Here is a 16,880-nt window from a genome sequence, read left to right as displayed (position 1 = left end):
ACTGTTCATTCTAGATATAGTAAACATCTGATAGTCCCCACACTACGTTAAACAAACAAACAAAAACAAGATTTTGGAAAGAAAAAAAGGCTAGAGTGTGTATTTTGGCAACATTGTGATGATTCCCCTTCTGCTAAAGAAGAATCCCAGTTCATTTAGTCTTACTTAATTCAAAAGAGATTTTATTACTCAGCAATTAAATGAATGCCTTACAACTTTGTTCAACAACATCAGGGATTTTAATGAGATTCCCTAGTAAAGTAAAAGCATTCTCTTTCCCTACTCATTAGCTAAATTACCTTGAGAAAGTTATTTAACCTGTTATTTAAGGCTGCTTTCTCCTCTGAAAAGTGGGGTTGCTGGGAGCATTGCATGGGGTAATGCATGTAGAGACCTAGCAAACTGTCTGGTACACAGAAATATTAATTTATTTTCCTCTCCCTGTTCCTGCAAAGGCCCCTGGGTAAATAAGAAATGATAATGTAGTTTAGTGGGAACGGTTTGCAACATGCACATTAATATTGAGATACACTTCCATTAATAGCTCCCTTGTACAGAATCCCACCCCATTCATCCTGGAGATTCCTGCAAGAATAATCATCTTTAAATATTACTTGGTCTTCAATGGCTTCCTAAACTTCTCACATCATATATCGTAGAAATTCCCTCGACCAATGCAATCAGGACCAGTATTTGCTCAGTTAAACAAATAATTTGGTTAAATCAGAGAATCATTAAAAATGATACAAACAGTAAACATTTTAAGATAAAACATAAATAAATATTCATTCCTCTACCTTTTAATGTAAGACTAAGGCCTCTTCTTTGAGTAAGGGGGCCCTGTTTAGAGTTCTGCATCATCTTTTTTGCATAAACCACACACCCATAATGTATCATCTGTGACTGCCAGTTTGGATTTAAAACGTGGTAGTAGAACTTAAAATCACTCAAAAAACTATGAACATAGAATCCTAGATTTTTTACAATCTTCTTCTAATTGAAGAGTAATTTTTAGCGACTGTATCCATAAGTCTTTACATAGCATTATCGACTTCATTTTCACACTTACTTCACCAATTTATATAAGGTTCAAATAAACTACAATAACAGAGTTGGCATAAACAGGTTTGGGAATAAACTGCCTCTTGGTGAAGTATAACAGCCAACTGATGGGAGAAAAGCACACAGGCACACTGGAGAATAATCTAAAGATATGAGGTATTCAAGAAAGTGCTTATGGAAGGAATGCAGAGCCCTGGGGACTGTAGCCAGTCAGCTAATGGAAGCTGGTTAAGAGCTTCTGCTGTACAGACTTGTCCCCTTGATTTTCAGACCACTTGGTAATCTGTATCCCTCCCATATTTAGCCAAATTTTATTTCCCACTTCTATTCAACAAAAACCCTCCCTTCAATTACATATGCTCTATCCCTCCTTTTGTTTTTACTAAGTTTGTCCTATTCATCTGAAAAATGCCCCTTTTTCCTCTCTGCCTATGGAAATTTTACCATCCTTCAAGCTCAGCACAAAGATTTCTCATGACCAGCCCAGGCTTCATTATGTCCCTCTCCTATGAGCTTGTATAGTACTTACAGTCTACAGCACACAATTTACCCCTTTATTGTATTGTAATCCTTTACTATCCCCTTTTTCCTCCATTAATCTTTCCCTTTCTGCTGGATTATACCTATTAGCACACAAACATGTTCTAACATCTTCTAACTTATTTTTTTAAAAGTACTAAAAGCTACACACTCCCCAAATATCACACTATTTCTCCTCTGCCCTTGACAGCCCTACTTCTTGAAATAGTTACTTATTCACGCCATTCCTACTTCCTCATCTCCCATATACTTTAACCCTCTTTAACTCACTACGCTAAGGGCTTCTGTCCTTATCATTCCTATTGTCAGGATCAGTAACAACTCCCATCTTGCCCAATTCAGTGATTCCTCTGTCCTCTTACTTGACCTTTCGGTATCATTTGACAGTTGAGGGTTTCCTCTTTCTAGAAACTTCCTCTCTTGCCTTCGGGGATATTACTTTCCTCATTTCCTCCCCGCCCCCAATTAGCTGACAATCTCAGTTTCCTTCCCCTAGTCCTCTTCCTCTAAAGACGGCTTAATGTCAAGTTTTTTCAAGGATCCATCCTTCTTCTCTCTCTCCCCCTAAGTCCGAGGTTTGCAAAAAGGAAAGAACCAAGTCCTAAGGGAGCTTTAGAAATTTCTAGGGACATTTCTTGGGGGAATAGTAGTAGTGTTTATCAAGGCAGGTCCAGAGATGCTAGGTGTCCTGCAATGCAAGAGACAGTCCCCAAAAATGAGGAGTTATGTCATGACTTTCAAATGTCCAACCAGAGAGTCACATGGGTAAAAACCTACCTAGAACCTAACTCAGTTTTATGGACAAAAGTGTTGTGATGGGGTTTTAACATACATAATTGTCAAGAAATACAACCATCATGTAAAGTAAGGGACAATTCTGTTTCTTCCCATAAATTGACTATATTGGAAAATCAGATAGCCAATGGCAGTGAAGGCCTATCTAAGATGCCAAAACTACACAACTGTCTCATTCTGGGTGAGGAGCAGTCATATTCATATGATTCATGTGATTCACATAGGTGAGACACTCCCTACCCCGTAGGCCTGCTTTATTTTCTCCACATGGGGCACTTCTCACCATCTAGTATACTTTATCTTTTACTTAATTATCTTCTTTATGAACTCCCTCCTCGCACTAAAATGTAAGTCCCATAACTAAAGAAATTTTTGTTTTATTCATTACTATACCCCCAGCACACTGTACTATATCCAGTACAGTGTCTGATATACACAAAGGCTCAATAAATACTCATGAACTCAATCTGATTTCTTCATGTCTTCCACTGTGGTCACAAACAAGCACTTCCATGTTGAAATACACATTAAAAAATACTTTCATTTCTCTGTCTTTTCACAATTAGAGTATTTGATTTTTTAAGTTGTGAGCATAGATAGGTTATGAATATCATGCCAAGACAGTAGAGGGTGGATTTCAAAATACCTGCTATACAAAGGTGACACTGGGTCTCACAAAGTTGAGACACACTGGCCTGTATGAGCTCATTTTTAACTCACACCTCACAACACCATACTCATAAATCCAACTTTCTCCTTGACAGCTCCAATTAAAGGTCATCAAGATATCTTAAACCTAACATGCCCATACGGAAACTGATTCTCCACCTACTTAATCAATCTCTATCACTCCCATGGAGTCTCAGAAAATTACCCCAATGACTCCAGAAAACTAAGAGTCATCTGTTAGTCTCCCTTTCCCTGGTCCCCTACTCCAATCTACCAATACATCTCCTAGAGCCTATCTGCAAAGTATATCTGGAATCCCCACTTCTCTCCATTACCAAAAGCATTACCTTGGCCCTCACCACCTCTTTTTTGAACTGTTCCCAAATCTCCTAACTAGTTGCCTGCTTCAGCTCTTTCCCCTCTTGAGTCCATTCTCCCAACAGCAACAAAAGTGCTCATCTTAACTGCTTCTCATTGACTTCAGAACAAAATCCAAACTCCTAATCATGGCCTCTAAGGTCCTGTGCGATTGGCTCCTTGACTAACTCTCCAATTTTTATCTTACACCACTCTCCCCTTCACTCAGTACATGCCAGCCACACACATCTTTCTTCTCGTCCTAAAACAAAGCACATCTCCTCAGGACTTTCCCTTTGCTGAGACTCTCCTCCTCCAGCTTCTCGTAGGCCCCATCCCTGCCCTACACACACAAATACACTCCCTGAGCAGCTAGTTTCCTCTTGTCCAACAAGTCTTTCCTTCCTTGACACTTCCTGAGAGGCCTCTCGTGATTACTCAACCTAAAGTAAACATTCCCTATTATTCTCTTTCTATTGTTTCTTTCATGGCACTCATCACAATTTGTAATTACATATTTAATCATTTCTTAACTTTTAATGTCTGTCTCTCCCACCAAAACATAAGCTCCATAAAAGCAGGAACCAAGTCTATTTTGTTCACCATCGCATATGCATGGCTAGACCAATGACTAGCACTGAGTCTGGCAAATAGCGAACACTCAATAACTATTTGTTCAAAGAAGGAATTAATGAGTTACCCTTGAATCCGACCCCTCCTTCACCAGCAAAAACCATCTGATACCAAGGCCTAACAATTTTACCTATGAAATGTCCCTCAAATTTTTCTCCTCTAAACTGTTCCCAATGCCATTGCTCAATGTGCATATATTGTCAGGATAATTTTACCACCTTAACTGATCTCCCTGCCTCAGCTCTCACCTGTCCAGCCCGTCCATAACATCACCGCTCAAGTTATCCTATAAAAAGAAACAACCTAATACAAACGTCATCTTATTTCATTTCTACTTAAAAAGCTCCCCTGTCTTACTCCTGCTTATAGAAGAAAGGAGAAATTCTTTAGTATAGAAATTGAGGTTTGGTTCCAATCTACCTTTCCAGCCTTATCCCTCACAACCTCCACTTCCCACATATCTCCTCTGACTCCAGACACATCCCAAACTAAGACGGTTTCCTAAACATACCATGTATCCCATTCTGTGCCTTTGATGTTTCCTCTGCCTGGTAAAATCCTGGCTGTTCTTCAAGGCCCAGCTCAAATGTCACTTTCTTAGGAAGCCTCCCTAAACCTTCAGAGACAAAATTACGTTTCCATAGTCTACAACAATCCTCATCCTCTTGTCTGGAGAGGCAGTATTAGCACAGTGGTTAACAAAACAGACCACAAGGCTATAGAGATTTACAAGGTTAAGCAATCTTAGGCAAATTATTTACTGTTCCTAGGCCTCAGTTATGTCAACTGTAATATGGGATAATAATACAAAAGCAGGACTGTTGTGAAGACTAAGAATTAAAAAATACTTAGCACATGCCTGGCAATAATGAGACTCAATATAGGTGAGTTATTAGTTATTAACCTAACCTGTGTGATCAGTCTCCGACCTACCTGAAAGCAAAGACAACGCTTTGATAATCTGTGTATCCCCATTACCTAACATCTGGTCCAAGAACATACCCAGTACCTGTTTCTCAACTGAAAATGAAGTTGTGATTAAGAATTACTATGGCACTGTTTGGAGGGAAGACTTCAGTTTTTAGGTTAGAGAACCTTTAGGGAACATAAAGAATATTTCATACTGAGATGAAATCTAGCTATATATTATCATGTATCTATCAACTCTAAGCATTAATAGCCCAAATGATTATTGTTCTAACGCTCTGGCTCATCATGTCAATTTTTATTACAATTTTTACCTGGCTTCTTTCAGGTTATTACTTTCCCGGCCCTAGGCCTGTGCTAATTTGCATGAGTCTTAAACTAATCATTAGATTTAAAAAGCAATTTTGCAATTTAAATCCATGGCACTTAATCGGCTTCCTACCTCAAGGCTCTAAATTACCTTGAAACAGCTCATCAGACTTACCAGTCTATACAAGAGCAGAAAGTGTTAGTCGTTTTAGAACTTGCATCATGATTCAGAAAATATGCTAGAGAGTGGATCTCCTCGCCCTGGAAGTCTCCAAGTGCCCATAACGGGCTGTTTCTACATTCTTAAACATCTTCTCCATCACTCTGGGGTGAAGAGCCACCCCTCCCCAAAAGAAGGGTGTGTGTCTGTGTGTGTGTGTTTCGGTGGCCGCAGGGCCACGCCTTGGGATCTCCGGACTGGCAGGTGGCCTGTTAGGAGTCCTGACATCAGGGTCACCCCAGCACGCAGAGCCTCCCGGCGGGCGAAGTGAGCCGCAGACGCTTGCGAGCAGTGCACCCGTCACATGGGCTGCAGTCTCGACAGTCAGCCCTCGAGGGAGGACTGGACAAGCACCGCGCACGAGACGGCAGTCAAAGGGGAATGGGCTGAGGGGCTGGGGACAGGTGGGTACGATCCTTCACAGAGCTAGGCGCTCCTGTGTTTTGAGGGGCAGGACCTTGCACCAACCTCCACGAAGGCATCAGTCAGGTCACTAGCTCGGTCCATCACTGGCAAATGGCGCCCGGCCACGATTTTCACCTTCAGCTTCCCAGGCATCGTCTCGGCTTCGGCCTCTCCTTGGGCTCCTGCAGAAACAAACAAGCGAGTCCGCGCTGAGCGCCAAGCCGGGCGGGGGAGGGGCGGGAGCGCGCGGGGAGCGGCGCGCGCCGGCGGGAGCGCGCGGGGTAACTGACAGCGGAGGGCGCGGGGGCGCGCGGCGCCGGCGGCCGCCACTCACTCTCGGAGGAGACAGGGGGACGTCCCGCGCGGGAGCCGAGGCCTCATTCCGGAGAGGCAGCCGGAGGAGTGGCCCCGGTGGATTTTTCTCCCCCGGTCCCACAGTGCTGGCAAGAGAAGCAAAAGCCAGTAAACATCCCGTTGAGCCTCTGCCGCCCCAACAAGTGTTTCTCCTCCCCCCAAAATGGCGGCTCTTGGGGCGTGGAGGAAGCATCGATCATTCGGCGCTCGGCCCTCTCCGCGGGCGTGAAATGAAATTCGCGGACAAATGAGGAAGGGGGCGGGGCGGACTTCGAGGAAGCTGCAGGGCAGGGAAGTGAGTGGAGGCCTGCATCATCCACCGAGTGGGGGCTGTAGCTTAGTGCCCCTCTCGCCGCTGCACTGCAGAAAGCCTGCTCCATGCTTCGGGGTCGGGGACGAAGCGCTGGTGCGGCTCAGTGACTTCTCCGCGGGCCGCTGCCTTCCCACCTGCAAGCGGCGCGTTTCCGAAAGGCTGTGACAGAAGGAGCAGCGGCAGACACTGCTAGAGGAGCGATTTCAGTCTGCCTTTAACGACCCGTTAGGGGTTCATAAAATCAAGGTAGCTGGTTTCTACCTGGGAGGGGTGCAGATTTTGTTTTGTACGAAATAAAGGAAGAAATTCCAGGGACATCTCGGATAGTCGAATAAGTTTTCCATAGCAACATTTTGTATTCAGTCATATAAACGTGTGCTGTGTACTGGGTTATAGATGTTACTGTAGGGCTTGGGCAAAACAAAAACTTTGAAATCCAAAGCCACTGCTTGAAGGACTTTGCGCTGCACTCTTAGATGGTCTCAGTGTGTTTATTAAGCGTCTGTTAGCCTACAGATAAAACCAACAGTGCTGCCAGGAATTCAGGATCTCCTACCACAGGAAATTATAGTCAACTACAATAAATGGACCAGATGAGCTTAATGAAACATCTTGAAGAATCAACCCAATTATATATTTACATAAAATGAGGCATAATCTGTAGGCTCAGGCCATGAGAAAAAGATTAGGGAAACTGAGGCGTATACACAGGACATAACACAAATCATTCCATACCAAATATCAAAAACAGCATTAACAATACATGTATATGAAATACCAAAATCAGCATTAAAATTCCAGTGGAAAGATTATCCACTGGATTCATCTGGAATGGAAAATTCCCAAATGAAGATATCAGGATAATCCTTTTAACTCTAAAAATAACTCAGCAGGTTAAGTGCTCGAGGCTTTGGTGACCCAGGATTATCTTTTCAAGGCAAAGATACCTTCTACAGTGGGAACATTGTTCACATAAGTGAGAAGTTGAACTCTTCCAAAAAGAAAAGAAAAAGGCTACCTCAAAATAAAAATTTAAAAGATAAATCGCTGACTTGGACAAGAGAAACCTTTATCCATTCAAACTATGAGGAAAGGATAGAGGCCACAGTTCCCATGCAAATTTCCTTAGATCCACCTGCAGCTTTTTGTGGAGGCTAACTGTACCTTTAACATACCCTTCCCAGGGGCTGGCCCCGTGGCTTAGCGGTTAAGTGAGTGCACTCCTCTACTGGTGGCTGCGGGTTCGGATCCTGGGCGCACACCAATGCACTGCTTGTCTGGCCGTGCTGAGGTGGCATCCCACATACAGCAATTAGAAGGATGTGCACCTATGACATACAACTATCTACTGGGGCTTTGGGGGGAAAAAAAGGAGGAGGATTGGCAATAGATGTTAGCTCAGGGCCGGTCTTCCTCAGCAAAAAGGAGGAGGATTGGCATGGATGTTAGCTCAGGGCTGATCCTCGTCACACACGCACACAAAAAACATGCCTTTCCCAAACTCTCAAGGTCAGCTACACCGTGGTGTTATCTGATAATTCTGGTGGTGTGGTAGAGTTGAAATAGCATTTTTACTAAAATCAAAATATTACCGTACTACTAGTTCATTTTTTTAAATACCGAAACATATAAAGAAAAAATATTAGAAAACTGAAGTTTAGCAACAATCTTAATAGAAAATAATGCATTGTATTACAAGATGTTGTAATGTAAAAAAAATTTGCAAATGCACAGAGGTTAGCAGTTCTGCCTCCTAATTAGTAGCCTGTATAAACTACTTGTACATATCTGTTGCCTTAGGCTTCATCAACAGGAGATTATAATTAAGATGCTTCCTGAAGACTTTTTTTAGTAGAATTAAGCCTGACTTCAGTTTGCTTTCTAATAGTTGTACTAGTTTTTTTAAATTAATGCTGGGAACAATGCTGCCCTTCCTGACAAATCTGTTACTATCTGGTTCTTTTGTATGTGTGTGTGAGGAAGATTAGCCCTGGGCTAACATCCATTGCCAATCCTCCTCTTTTTGCTGAGGACGACTGGCCCAGGGCTAACATGTTTGCCCATCTTCCTCTACTTTATATGGGACTCTGCCACAGGACCCAAACCTGCCACAGGATCTGAACTGTGTGTAGGTCTGTGCCCAGGATCCGAACCTGCGAACCCGCAGAAGTGGAGCGTGTGAACTTAACTGCTGTGCCACCGGGCTGGCCCCTGATATAATCTGGTTCTTGATTATCTTCTTTAGCTTCTGACCTCGCCACTCTTTTTACGTTTTAGAACTCTTGTTTTTACTGTAGGATTGCATATTGTGTATCTGCTGTGTACCAGCTACTGAATTCAGTGCTTCACAACTTTTAAGCCTCCTAAAATCCTGTGAGTTAGGAATTATCAGCCTTCATATTATACATCAGGAAATTGAGGCTTTGCAAAGGTATGGTGATTACCCCAAATCACAGAACTGGTAAGGTTGAAGTCAGGATTTATATCTAGACTATATGATTCCAAGAACCCGTGCTCTTTAAAGGCTACATGTAGTTTTCCAATAAACTATGCTTTTTGCTCTAACTGGAATGGCTTTCTCATAGTCATCTTAGCAAACACTTAAGAATTCATAACTCAGTTTAAATGTCACTTCTAGTGTCTTCCCTGGTCTCATTTCTAATAAACATACTCTCCACTCCCACCTCTATGCCACCATTGAACCTAATAAATGCATATTTTATTGCACTGTCCGTACATAATTATTTCTTTCTCTCTCTCCCCCCTATTAAACCTTGAGCACTTTGAGGGGAGGGACCTTTTCCTACTCATCTCTCAGTTCTTGGTTCCTTGCCCTGTGCCCTTCACGTGATCAACAGATGCTTGTGGAATCAAATTTGAGTAACGTTTAACACATATGCTATTACTTTCCTCTCTTCTTTCTTGGATTCCTAAATGTTCCTTTTAATCTCTCTCCATCCCTTCAGGGTTAAAGTTCTCAAGGGTTGTCTGTATTTGGTGCCCACTCCTCACCTTCCAGGCACTCCTAAAACTATTTCTATCTGGCCTTAGCTACCACCACTCTACCAAAATAGCTTTCTCTGAGGCCAGCAGTAACCTTTGATTGCTACATCCAGTGAACAGTTTTCATTTTACATGACTCTCAGTAGCATTTGACCCTGTTGGTCACACTTTCCTTGAAATACTCTTCCTCTCGGTATTCAGATACCACGCTTCTCCTACCTATTCTGCTATATACATCTGTCTTCTCAGCCTGCTCACCGTCCTTTTTTTTTTTTTTTTGTGAGTAAGATCAGCCCTGAGCTAACATCCATGCCAATCCTTTTTTGCTGAGGAAGACCGGCCCTAAGCTAACATCTATTGCCAAACCTCCTCCTTTTATTTTTTTTTTTTCCTTTTTCTCCCCAAAGCCCAGTAGATAGTTGTATCACCATCCTTATTAAATATGTGTTTTTCTCAGAGTTCAGTTCTTGGCCCTCTTCTCTTCTAACTACATTCTCTCCCTAGGTGAGCTCATTCTTGCCCATAATTTCAATTTCTATCTGTTTAGCTAAGGATTCTCACATTTTTATCTTTAGCCCACAACTTTTTTCTGGAATCTGGACCCATGCATGCAACTGCCTAGCTCCTGTTTCCATTTGTAGTATCAAAGTGACCTTAAGGTCACATATCCAAAACTAAACTTACTTCTTTACCTCTCCCACAATTACAACAGCAATTTCAACAACAAAATGAAAAGCCAGGTCCTCCTCCACTACATTCCCCATCTCCAACAGTAGCAATACCAGCTACCTAGTCAAGTGCTCAAGCCAGAAACTCACTGGTTTGAGTTTGAGAGTGGATACAGATGACAGCTTGGACTCAGTTCAGCTATTTTTGCTTTGATTTACTTCTAAAGCAGCAAGTCAGCTGAGTAAAGGGTAAAAATGAGCCAAATGGGCAGCTAGGTAGGCTCATCTTCCCATTGGTTCCCTTGCCTTTCATAAAGCCATGCTTAATGTACAGTGGTCATAGTGGCCATGTTGAATAAGATGTTCTCCAGATGGGAAGATTCTTGAAGTGGAACACATTGCTTTGTATCAGTACCCTTCAGGGCACTCAGTGAGCCAAGTCACCCCCATGTATTGACCAAGTTTTAGGCCTTGACTTTCTCATTATGCCAGCACCAATTAGTGCCTGAACTGCAAAGCCTACCGATTTTCCATTTATGTCTACTTAAAACCATTGTGGAAAACTAGCCACCATCAACAATTATCTTTGACTCTTCCTTACTCTCCACATCCAATTAATCAAGTCCTGTTGTTTGTAACTCCTAAAGATCTCTCAAATCCATCTCCTTTCTCCATTATTTATCACCTGGAAGACTGGTATCCCCATTTCTACACTTGCTTTCTCCTAGTCCATTCATCATAAAGCAGCCCAAGTGATCTCTTTAAACAGCAAATATGTTTGTATCACTCTGTTTTAGGGGAATTTTTGCCAAAGATCAGGGGACACTCCCATATTCTTGTCAGACTCTTTTCTTCATAAGAAAGTAAAAATGTCCAGAACTTAAAGAGAGGGACATCAGTCAGAAGCGAATTTTAATTTTATTTTATTTTTGCCTTGTTGGGTTTGTTTAAAGTCAAACTATGAAAATACAGGAGACAGAAGAACATTTTAAATAACACCATGGGGATGCAATCAGGAAAATCCAACATAAGGGCAATTCTACAGAACAAATGACCAAATTTCTTCAACAAATATATTGCAAGAAAAAAAGAGATGGCAAAATGTTATGTATTTTAAAGGACTGAAGACACAATTCTACCAAATATAGTGTATGAATCCGGGTTGGATCTTTATGTTACAGATCAACTGTAAGAACATTTCTGAAACAATCACAAAAACTTTAATTTTGACTGGATATTTGATAATATCTATTATCAAGTTTCTTAGGCATAATAACAGTATTATAGATATTTTAAGTCTGTATTTCAAAGTGAAGGGGGCTAGAATATGCCACCCTAAAATGTATCACTCTGGCATGTGGATTATTTTGAACTGAAGGCAATCAAGACCCAGCAGATTCAGGAAAAACTTTTACCTCTCCCTTAACTGCCTAAAACGATGTAGATAGGAGGCCTGGCCCACAAAGAGACCTACTACCGGAAATAACTTTTTTATCTGAAAGACTTAACCTGGGTGGCAGAGCAAATATCTGATTACCAAACATCTGCTCTTCCTATCTTCCTATGAATTGCCCTCCTCCCCTTTGAAGCCCCAGGCCCCTATCCCATTCCTTAGCTCAGGATGGCATGTAAGCCTCAATTGCCTGACTGCCTTTGAATCTCATTGTCTTTGCAGGACTCCCATGCATACATAATTAAATTTGTTTTTCTCCTGTTAATCTGTCTTATGTCAATTTAATTATTAGACCAGCCAAAGAACCTAGAAGTGTAGAAGGGAAAATTTTTCCACCCCTACAAAAGATACATACAATAATAAATGTTTTCTTTCTTTTTTTTTTTTAAAGATTTTATTTATTTATTTATTTTCCCCCAAAGCCCCAGTAGATAGTTGTATGTCATAGCTGCACATCCTTCTAGTTGCTGTATGTGGGACGCAGCCTCAGCATGGCCGGAGAAGCGGTGCCTTGGTGCATGCCCGGGATCCAAACCCAGGCCGCCAGCAGTGGAGCGCGCGCAATTAACCGCTAAGCCACGGAGCCGGCCCTAAATGTTTTCTTTTAAACTTTCTTCTACTATGAAGTGTTTTACTCATCCCGTATCTGGGGTGCTCGTGACATTTAGGATGAAATCTGAAAGATGAGTAGGAGTCAATTTCAATCCAAATGTGACTTCCCGAAAGAAACCTTCCCTACATCCCCCAGACTATGTCAGTTTATCCTGTTATGTAGTTTCATCAAACTTTAAGTTATTCTTGCTGATACTAAATAATTATAACTAAATAATTAATTATGCAAGTAGTTGTTTAATATCTTCTGCCCTAATATTATATAAGCCCCGTGAAATAAGGCACTATCCATGTTTGCCTCACCATTGCATCTCTGGCATATTACACATAGTAAGCATTTTCATACATTTTTATTTAAGGAATAAAATGTCATGTTCCTGTTTAAGAAGAGCCTATGGTGGATTCACATGCAACGGAAAGTCAAGGACTCACAGGGAGACAATATCCCTGGATTCAAATCTTTTTCTTTCTTTTTTTTTTGCTGAGGAAGATTTGCCCTGAGCTAACATCTGTGCCAATCTTCCTCTACTTTACATGTGGGACACTGCCACAGCATGGCTTGTGAGTGGAGTGTGTCCGCACCCGGGATCCGAACCTGTGAACCTGAGATGCAGAAGTGAAGTACACAGAACTTTAACCTGTAGGCCATGGGGCTGGGCCCTGGATTCAAATCTTGACTCTGTCATTTACTAACTGAGATCAGGTTACTTACCCCTTTCTGTAAAATAAAGGAGTGTTGGGAGAATTAGGATAATTCATTTAAAGTTTCTAGTGCACAGAAGTGTCCAACAATTATTAACTATTGTTTAGTTATTCATTCATTCAGCAAACATTTTTATGCAGCAGAATATGTTCTGGGGACCAGAGATTTCATGGTGAATGAGAAAGATGATATCCTTGCCCTCATGGAATACATTTTAGTAGAGGAGAAATTAATAAACAAGTAAATGAATACTATAACTTTGGGCAAATATATATACAATAAACAATGATAGGAAAACACTATTTTAAATAGAATAATTTGAAAATAACTCTCTGAGGAGATAGTAACTGAAAAAATGAAGGGACTATGCAATGCAAAGATGTAGGGAGAAAAAGGATGGTAAAGAAATTAGCTTCTCCATAATAATCTACTATGATTGTGGATTTATTTATTTTTCATGATAGTTCTGTCAATTTTTTTTGCATTGTGTGTATATTGAGGCTGTTATTCAGAGCATACAGAAATAAAATTGTGGTATCTTCCTGATGAAGTGAACATTTCAACATTACAAAGTGACTCGCTAGTAATATTTTTTGCCTTAAAGCATATTTATTTTATATGAATATAGCTAGACCAGCTTTCTTTTGGTCAGTATTCTCATAGTATGTTTTTTCCTACTTTTTTTCAACTTTTACATAAATAATTTTTGTTTCTTGTAAGGTACGTTTCCCCTAGAACAGTGCCTGTCTCATAGTGGGCACTCAGAGAATGTTTGTTGAATAAATGATTTTGTTGTGTGACAGGACTATGCGTCACTTGTTGGAGAAAGTTAAGGTCTCATGTAAATAATAGTCCACAGGGTTTCACTGGACCGACTATGACAGCCTTTCAAATATATGCAAACAGCATCCCTTTTAAAGAGCTCTTAGAAACTTTTGACTACAGTGCTCTCCCTTCCCCCATCCTGCTGGGTGTTACAAGGCATTTCCTCCCTCGCTAACCACAAGGCAACTCTGAGGGGGTGGAGGGGGGGCATAGGTATAAAATAGATCCTGTAATTTCATGTGTTAAGGAACTGGGGTATGGTGGTAATTTGCCTACAGTTAGTGAACACTCCCCCTCTTTCCTTCCTGTTAACACAGTTCTTGCGAACAACAAAGTAATTTTAAAATTCTATTTTGGTGATCATATTTTCCACCACAAGTGTAAAAGTCCTGAGACAAAAATGAGCATCATTGTGCCTTGGAGAAAAGTAAGCAAGGGGACGAACATAGCTGAATGCTGCTGTTGTTGTTGTTGTTATTGTTGTTAGGGAATTAAATTGACCCTTTATTTGATGTTGTCTTCCCCATCTCTGGAACAAATCATGCATTTTCTCACTTGTTGCTCTTCTTCCTCTAGAATGCCCCTTCTCTCCCCACATACCCAAATCTTACTGCCTCCTTCAACATCAATTAATATTTACTGACAACGCTTTATACTTATACAAGGTGCAAGATATGGACCTTGATCTCCAGAAGGTTGCAATTTAGGTGTGTGGATGAAACATTATTATTCATAAAAAATGTAACCATAATAAATGACTATATGGTGGGTGTTAACTGAATGGTTTTGACAATAAAATATTAAAGGAGTTCAAAAAATTATCTGGGGTGCTGGCTTGGTGGCGTAGTGGTTAAGTTTGCACGCTCCACTTCAGCAGCCCAGGGTTCACAGGTTCGGATCTCTGGCACGGACCTATGCAGTGCTTATCAAACCATGCTGTGTCAGGAGTCCCACATATAAAGTAGAGGAAGATGGGAACGGATGTTAGCCCAGGGTCAATCTTCCTCAGCAAAAGGAGGATTAGGAACAGATATTAGCTCAGGGCTAGTCTTTCTCATCAAAAAAAAAAAAAAAAAGAAACCTGGGAATGATCAGGAAAGAAGCCTCACATAGAAGGTAGAATTTGAGTTAGACATTTTTGGATAAGCAAGCTCTAGATAGTGGGATTCATTTGAGGAAAAAAAAGCAAGAGCAAATGTATTTTTTTTTTTAATTTTATTTATTTATTTATTTTTCCCCCAAAGCCCCAGTAGATAGTTGTATGTCATAGTTGCACACCCTTTTAGTTGCTGTATGTGGGACGCGGCCTCAGCATGGCCGGAGAAGCGGTGCGTCGGTGCGCGCCCGGGATCTGAACCCGAGCCGCCAGCAGCGAAGCACATTCACTTAACCGCTAAGCCACGGGGCTGGCCCAACAAGAGCGAATGTATTAAAGAAAGAATGCTTATAATACAGTCTAGAAACAATAACTAGGCTAATTTGGCCGGAATTGGGGGTTTTGGAGAAAAGTGATGTCAACCTACAAAAAAAGAAACCAGTTTAAGAGGCAAAGTGTTTATTTGGGATCAAAGAATTGCAATTTGGAGAGAACAGATTCAAGTAGAAACCCAAATAGTGTCCCGCTGGGAGTAAAATCCAGGGGCTTTTAAAGGCAAAGAAGGGAGGTTGTACTACAAAGACTTTTAATTGGAGTTGGAGGCAGAGAGCTAGTCTTGGCTAAACATTGATAGACTATTGATTCTATCTTCAGAAAGTCCACAGTCCTCAGTTTTTGTGATCAGGATGCCCTTTCTCCTGCTGACTTGTCAAACAATTGCTTGCAAAACAATTGCCATTTTACCCCAGTCCAAGGTTCAAGACAGCAAGACAGTTTCTCTGGAAGGGTAGCTCTGACTCCATTTTAAAATGGCTCCACTAAAGTCAATTTTGACAGTGATAACTTGGAAGAAAGATAGCTTATGCCTGGAAAGATATGTGGCAAGAAGAATTGGAAGGGAGATGATTCAATCAATAAGGCTAAGGAGCAAGAATATTATTCTGTAGGCAGAGGAAGCCATTTAAGGAATTTTTGGTGGAAAGAAGCATAGTTAGAGCCGTATTTTGCTACAAAGACAGTTCCATGAGGATTCAGGATAAATTGAACTGCTGAAGACCAAAAGCACAGAATCATTGCTGTACTTTAGTTATTAAATTAACAGGAACATGGTGACAATGTTAACAGAAGGGAAAGTTGAGTAGGAAATCATTAAGAAAGGATTGATGAGACTTAGATACTGTATATCAGGAAAGGGAATAAAGAAAATGAAGAAAAAAACACGCCTCTTTCAAAACAGAGTAAAAGAGAAATGGTGGCACAATTACCAGAAAAAGTGAAAGCTGCAAGTCAAGAAAAACGAGTCTAGTTTTGTACATGTTGAGTTCCATGAAGTCTTCCTCAACTATTCCAATCTATTTTAACCACCCCAAAACTTGGTGGCTTAACAACAAGAATATATTATGCTCACAGTTCTGTGGGTTGGTTGGATGTTTCCTCTGTTGGTTTTGCTGAGCCCACTCATGCAGCTGCATATAGGTTGGTTAGGCTGGAATGTGGCTTTACAAGGCTGGCAGTTTGGCACTGGCTGTCAGCTACGGGTCTCAGGTCTTCTCGTCATGACCTGCTATCCTATGGTAGCATAGATTGGCTCTAACGTGGTGGTCTCAGGCAGCATTCCAATAAGGCCAAAGCTATCTGTGGTGAAATTTCTTGCCTTAATTGTTTTCAAAGTTTGAAAAGCACATCAATTGTCAGGACCCATTATTATGATCTAGTCACTTCTCTCCTTGCAAAATGACCTTGATATCTAAAATGACATCAAATTAAAACATTTTATTTTTTATATTTAGGGGCTTGAAAGGTGGGCTTCCTTTAATTGAAGTGTTACATGCATACAAAAATTCTCATGACATAGAGTAAGATACAAAGACAAAAACATCCTTCATATTATTTCCCTAGACCTTGTCTTAGTTTTTAAAAGTTATGTATTGAGAAT

The 16,880-nt window shown here is 41.0% G+C and overlaps 1 protein-coding gene across 6 annotated transcripts in view; it reads right to left on the bottom strand.

The window, feature by feature from the left end:
• Positions 1-6,445, bottom strand: part of C2CD5 (C2 calcium dependent domain containing 5) — a 91,716-nt gene extending 85,271 nt beyond the window's left edge. For all 6 annotated transcript variants that reach the window (XM_087442683.1, XM_004435449.3, XM_087442680.1 and 3 more), the window contains exons 1-2: positions 6,252-6,445; positions 5,981-6,099 (exon numbers count right to left, since the gene is read on the bottom strand). In XM_087442683.1, the coding sequence (XP_087298809.1) occupies positions 5,981-6,070 (90 nt within the window). In that variant the 5' untranslated portion in view covers positions 6,071-6,099; positions 6,252-6,445. The remainder of the gene's footprint in view (positions 1-5,980; positions 6,100-6,251) is intronic.
• Between the last annotated feature and the right edge of the window lie 10,435 nt (positions 6,446-16,880).

Source organism: Ceratotherium simum, chromosome 17 (genome assembly GCF_057802395.1).
Source record: "Ceratotherium simum simum isolate JZ-2026a chromosome 17, ASM5780239v1, whole genome shotgun sequence".
NCBI classification, from domain to species: Eukaryota; Metazoa; Chordata; class Mammalia; order Perissodactyla; family Rhinocerotidae; genus Ceratotherium; species Ceratotherium simum.
Note: the sequence above shows the minus strand (reverse complement) of the source record. Positions and strands in the feature narration are given on the sequence as shown.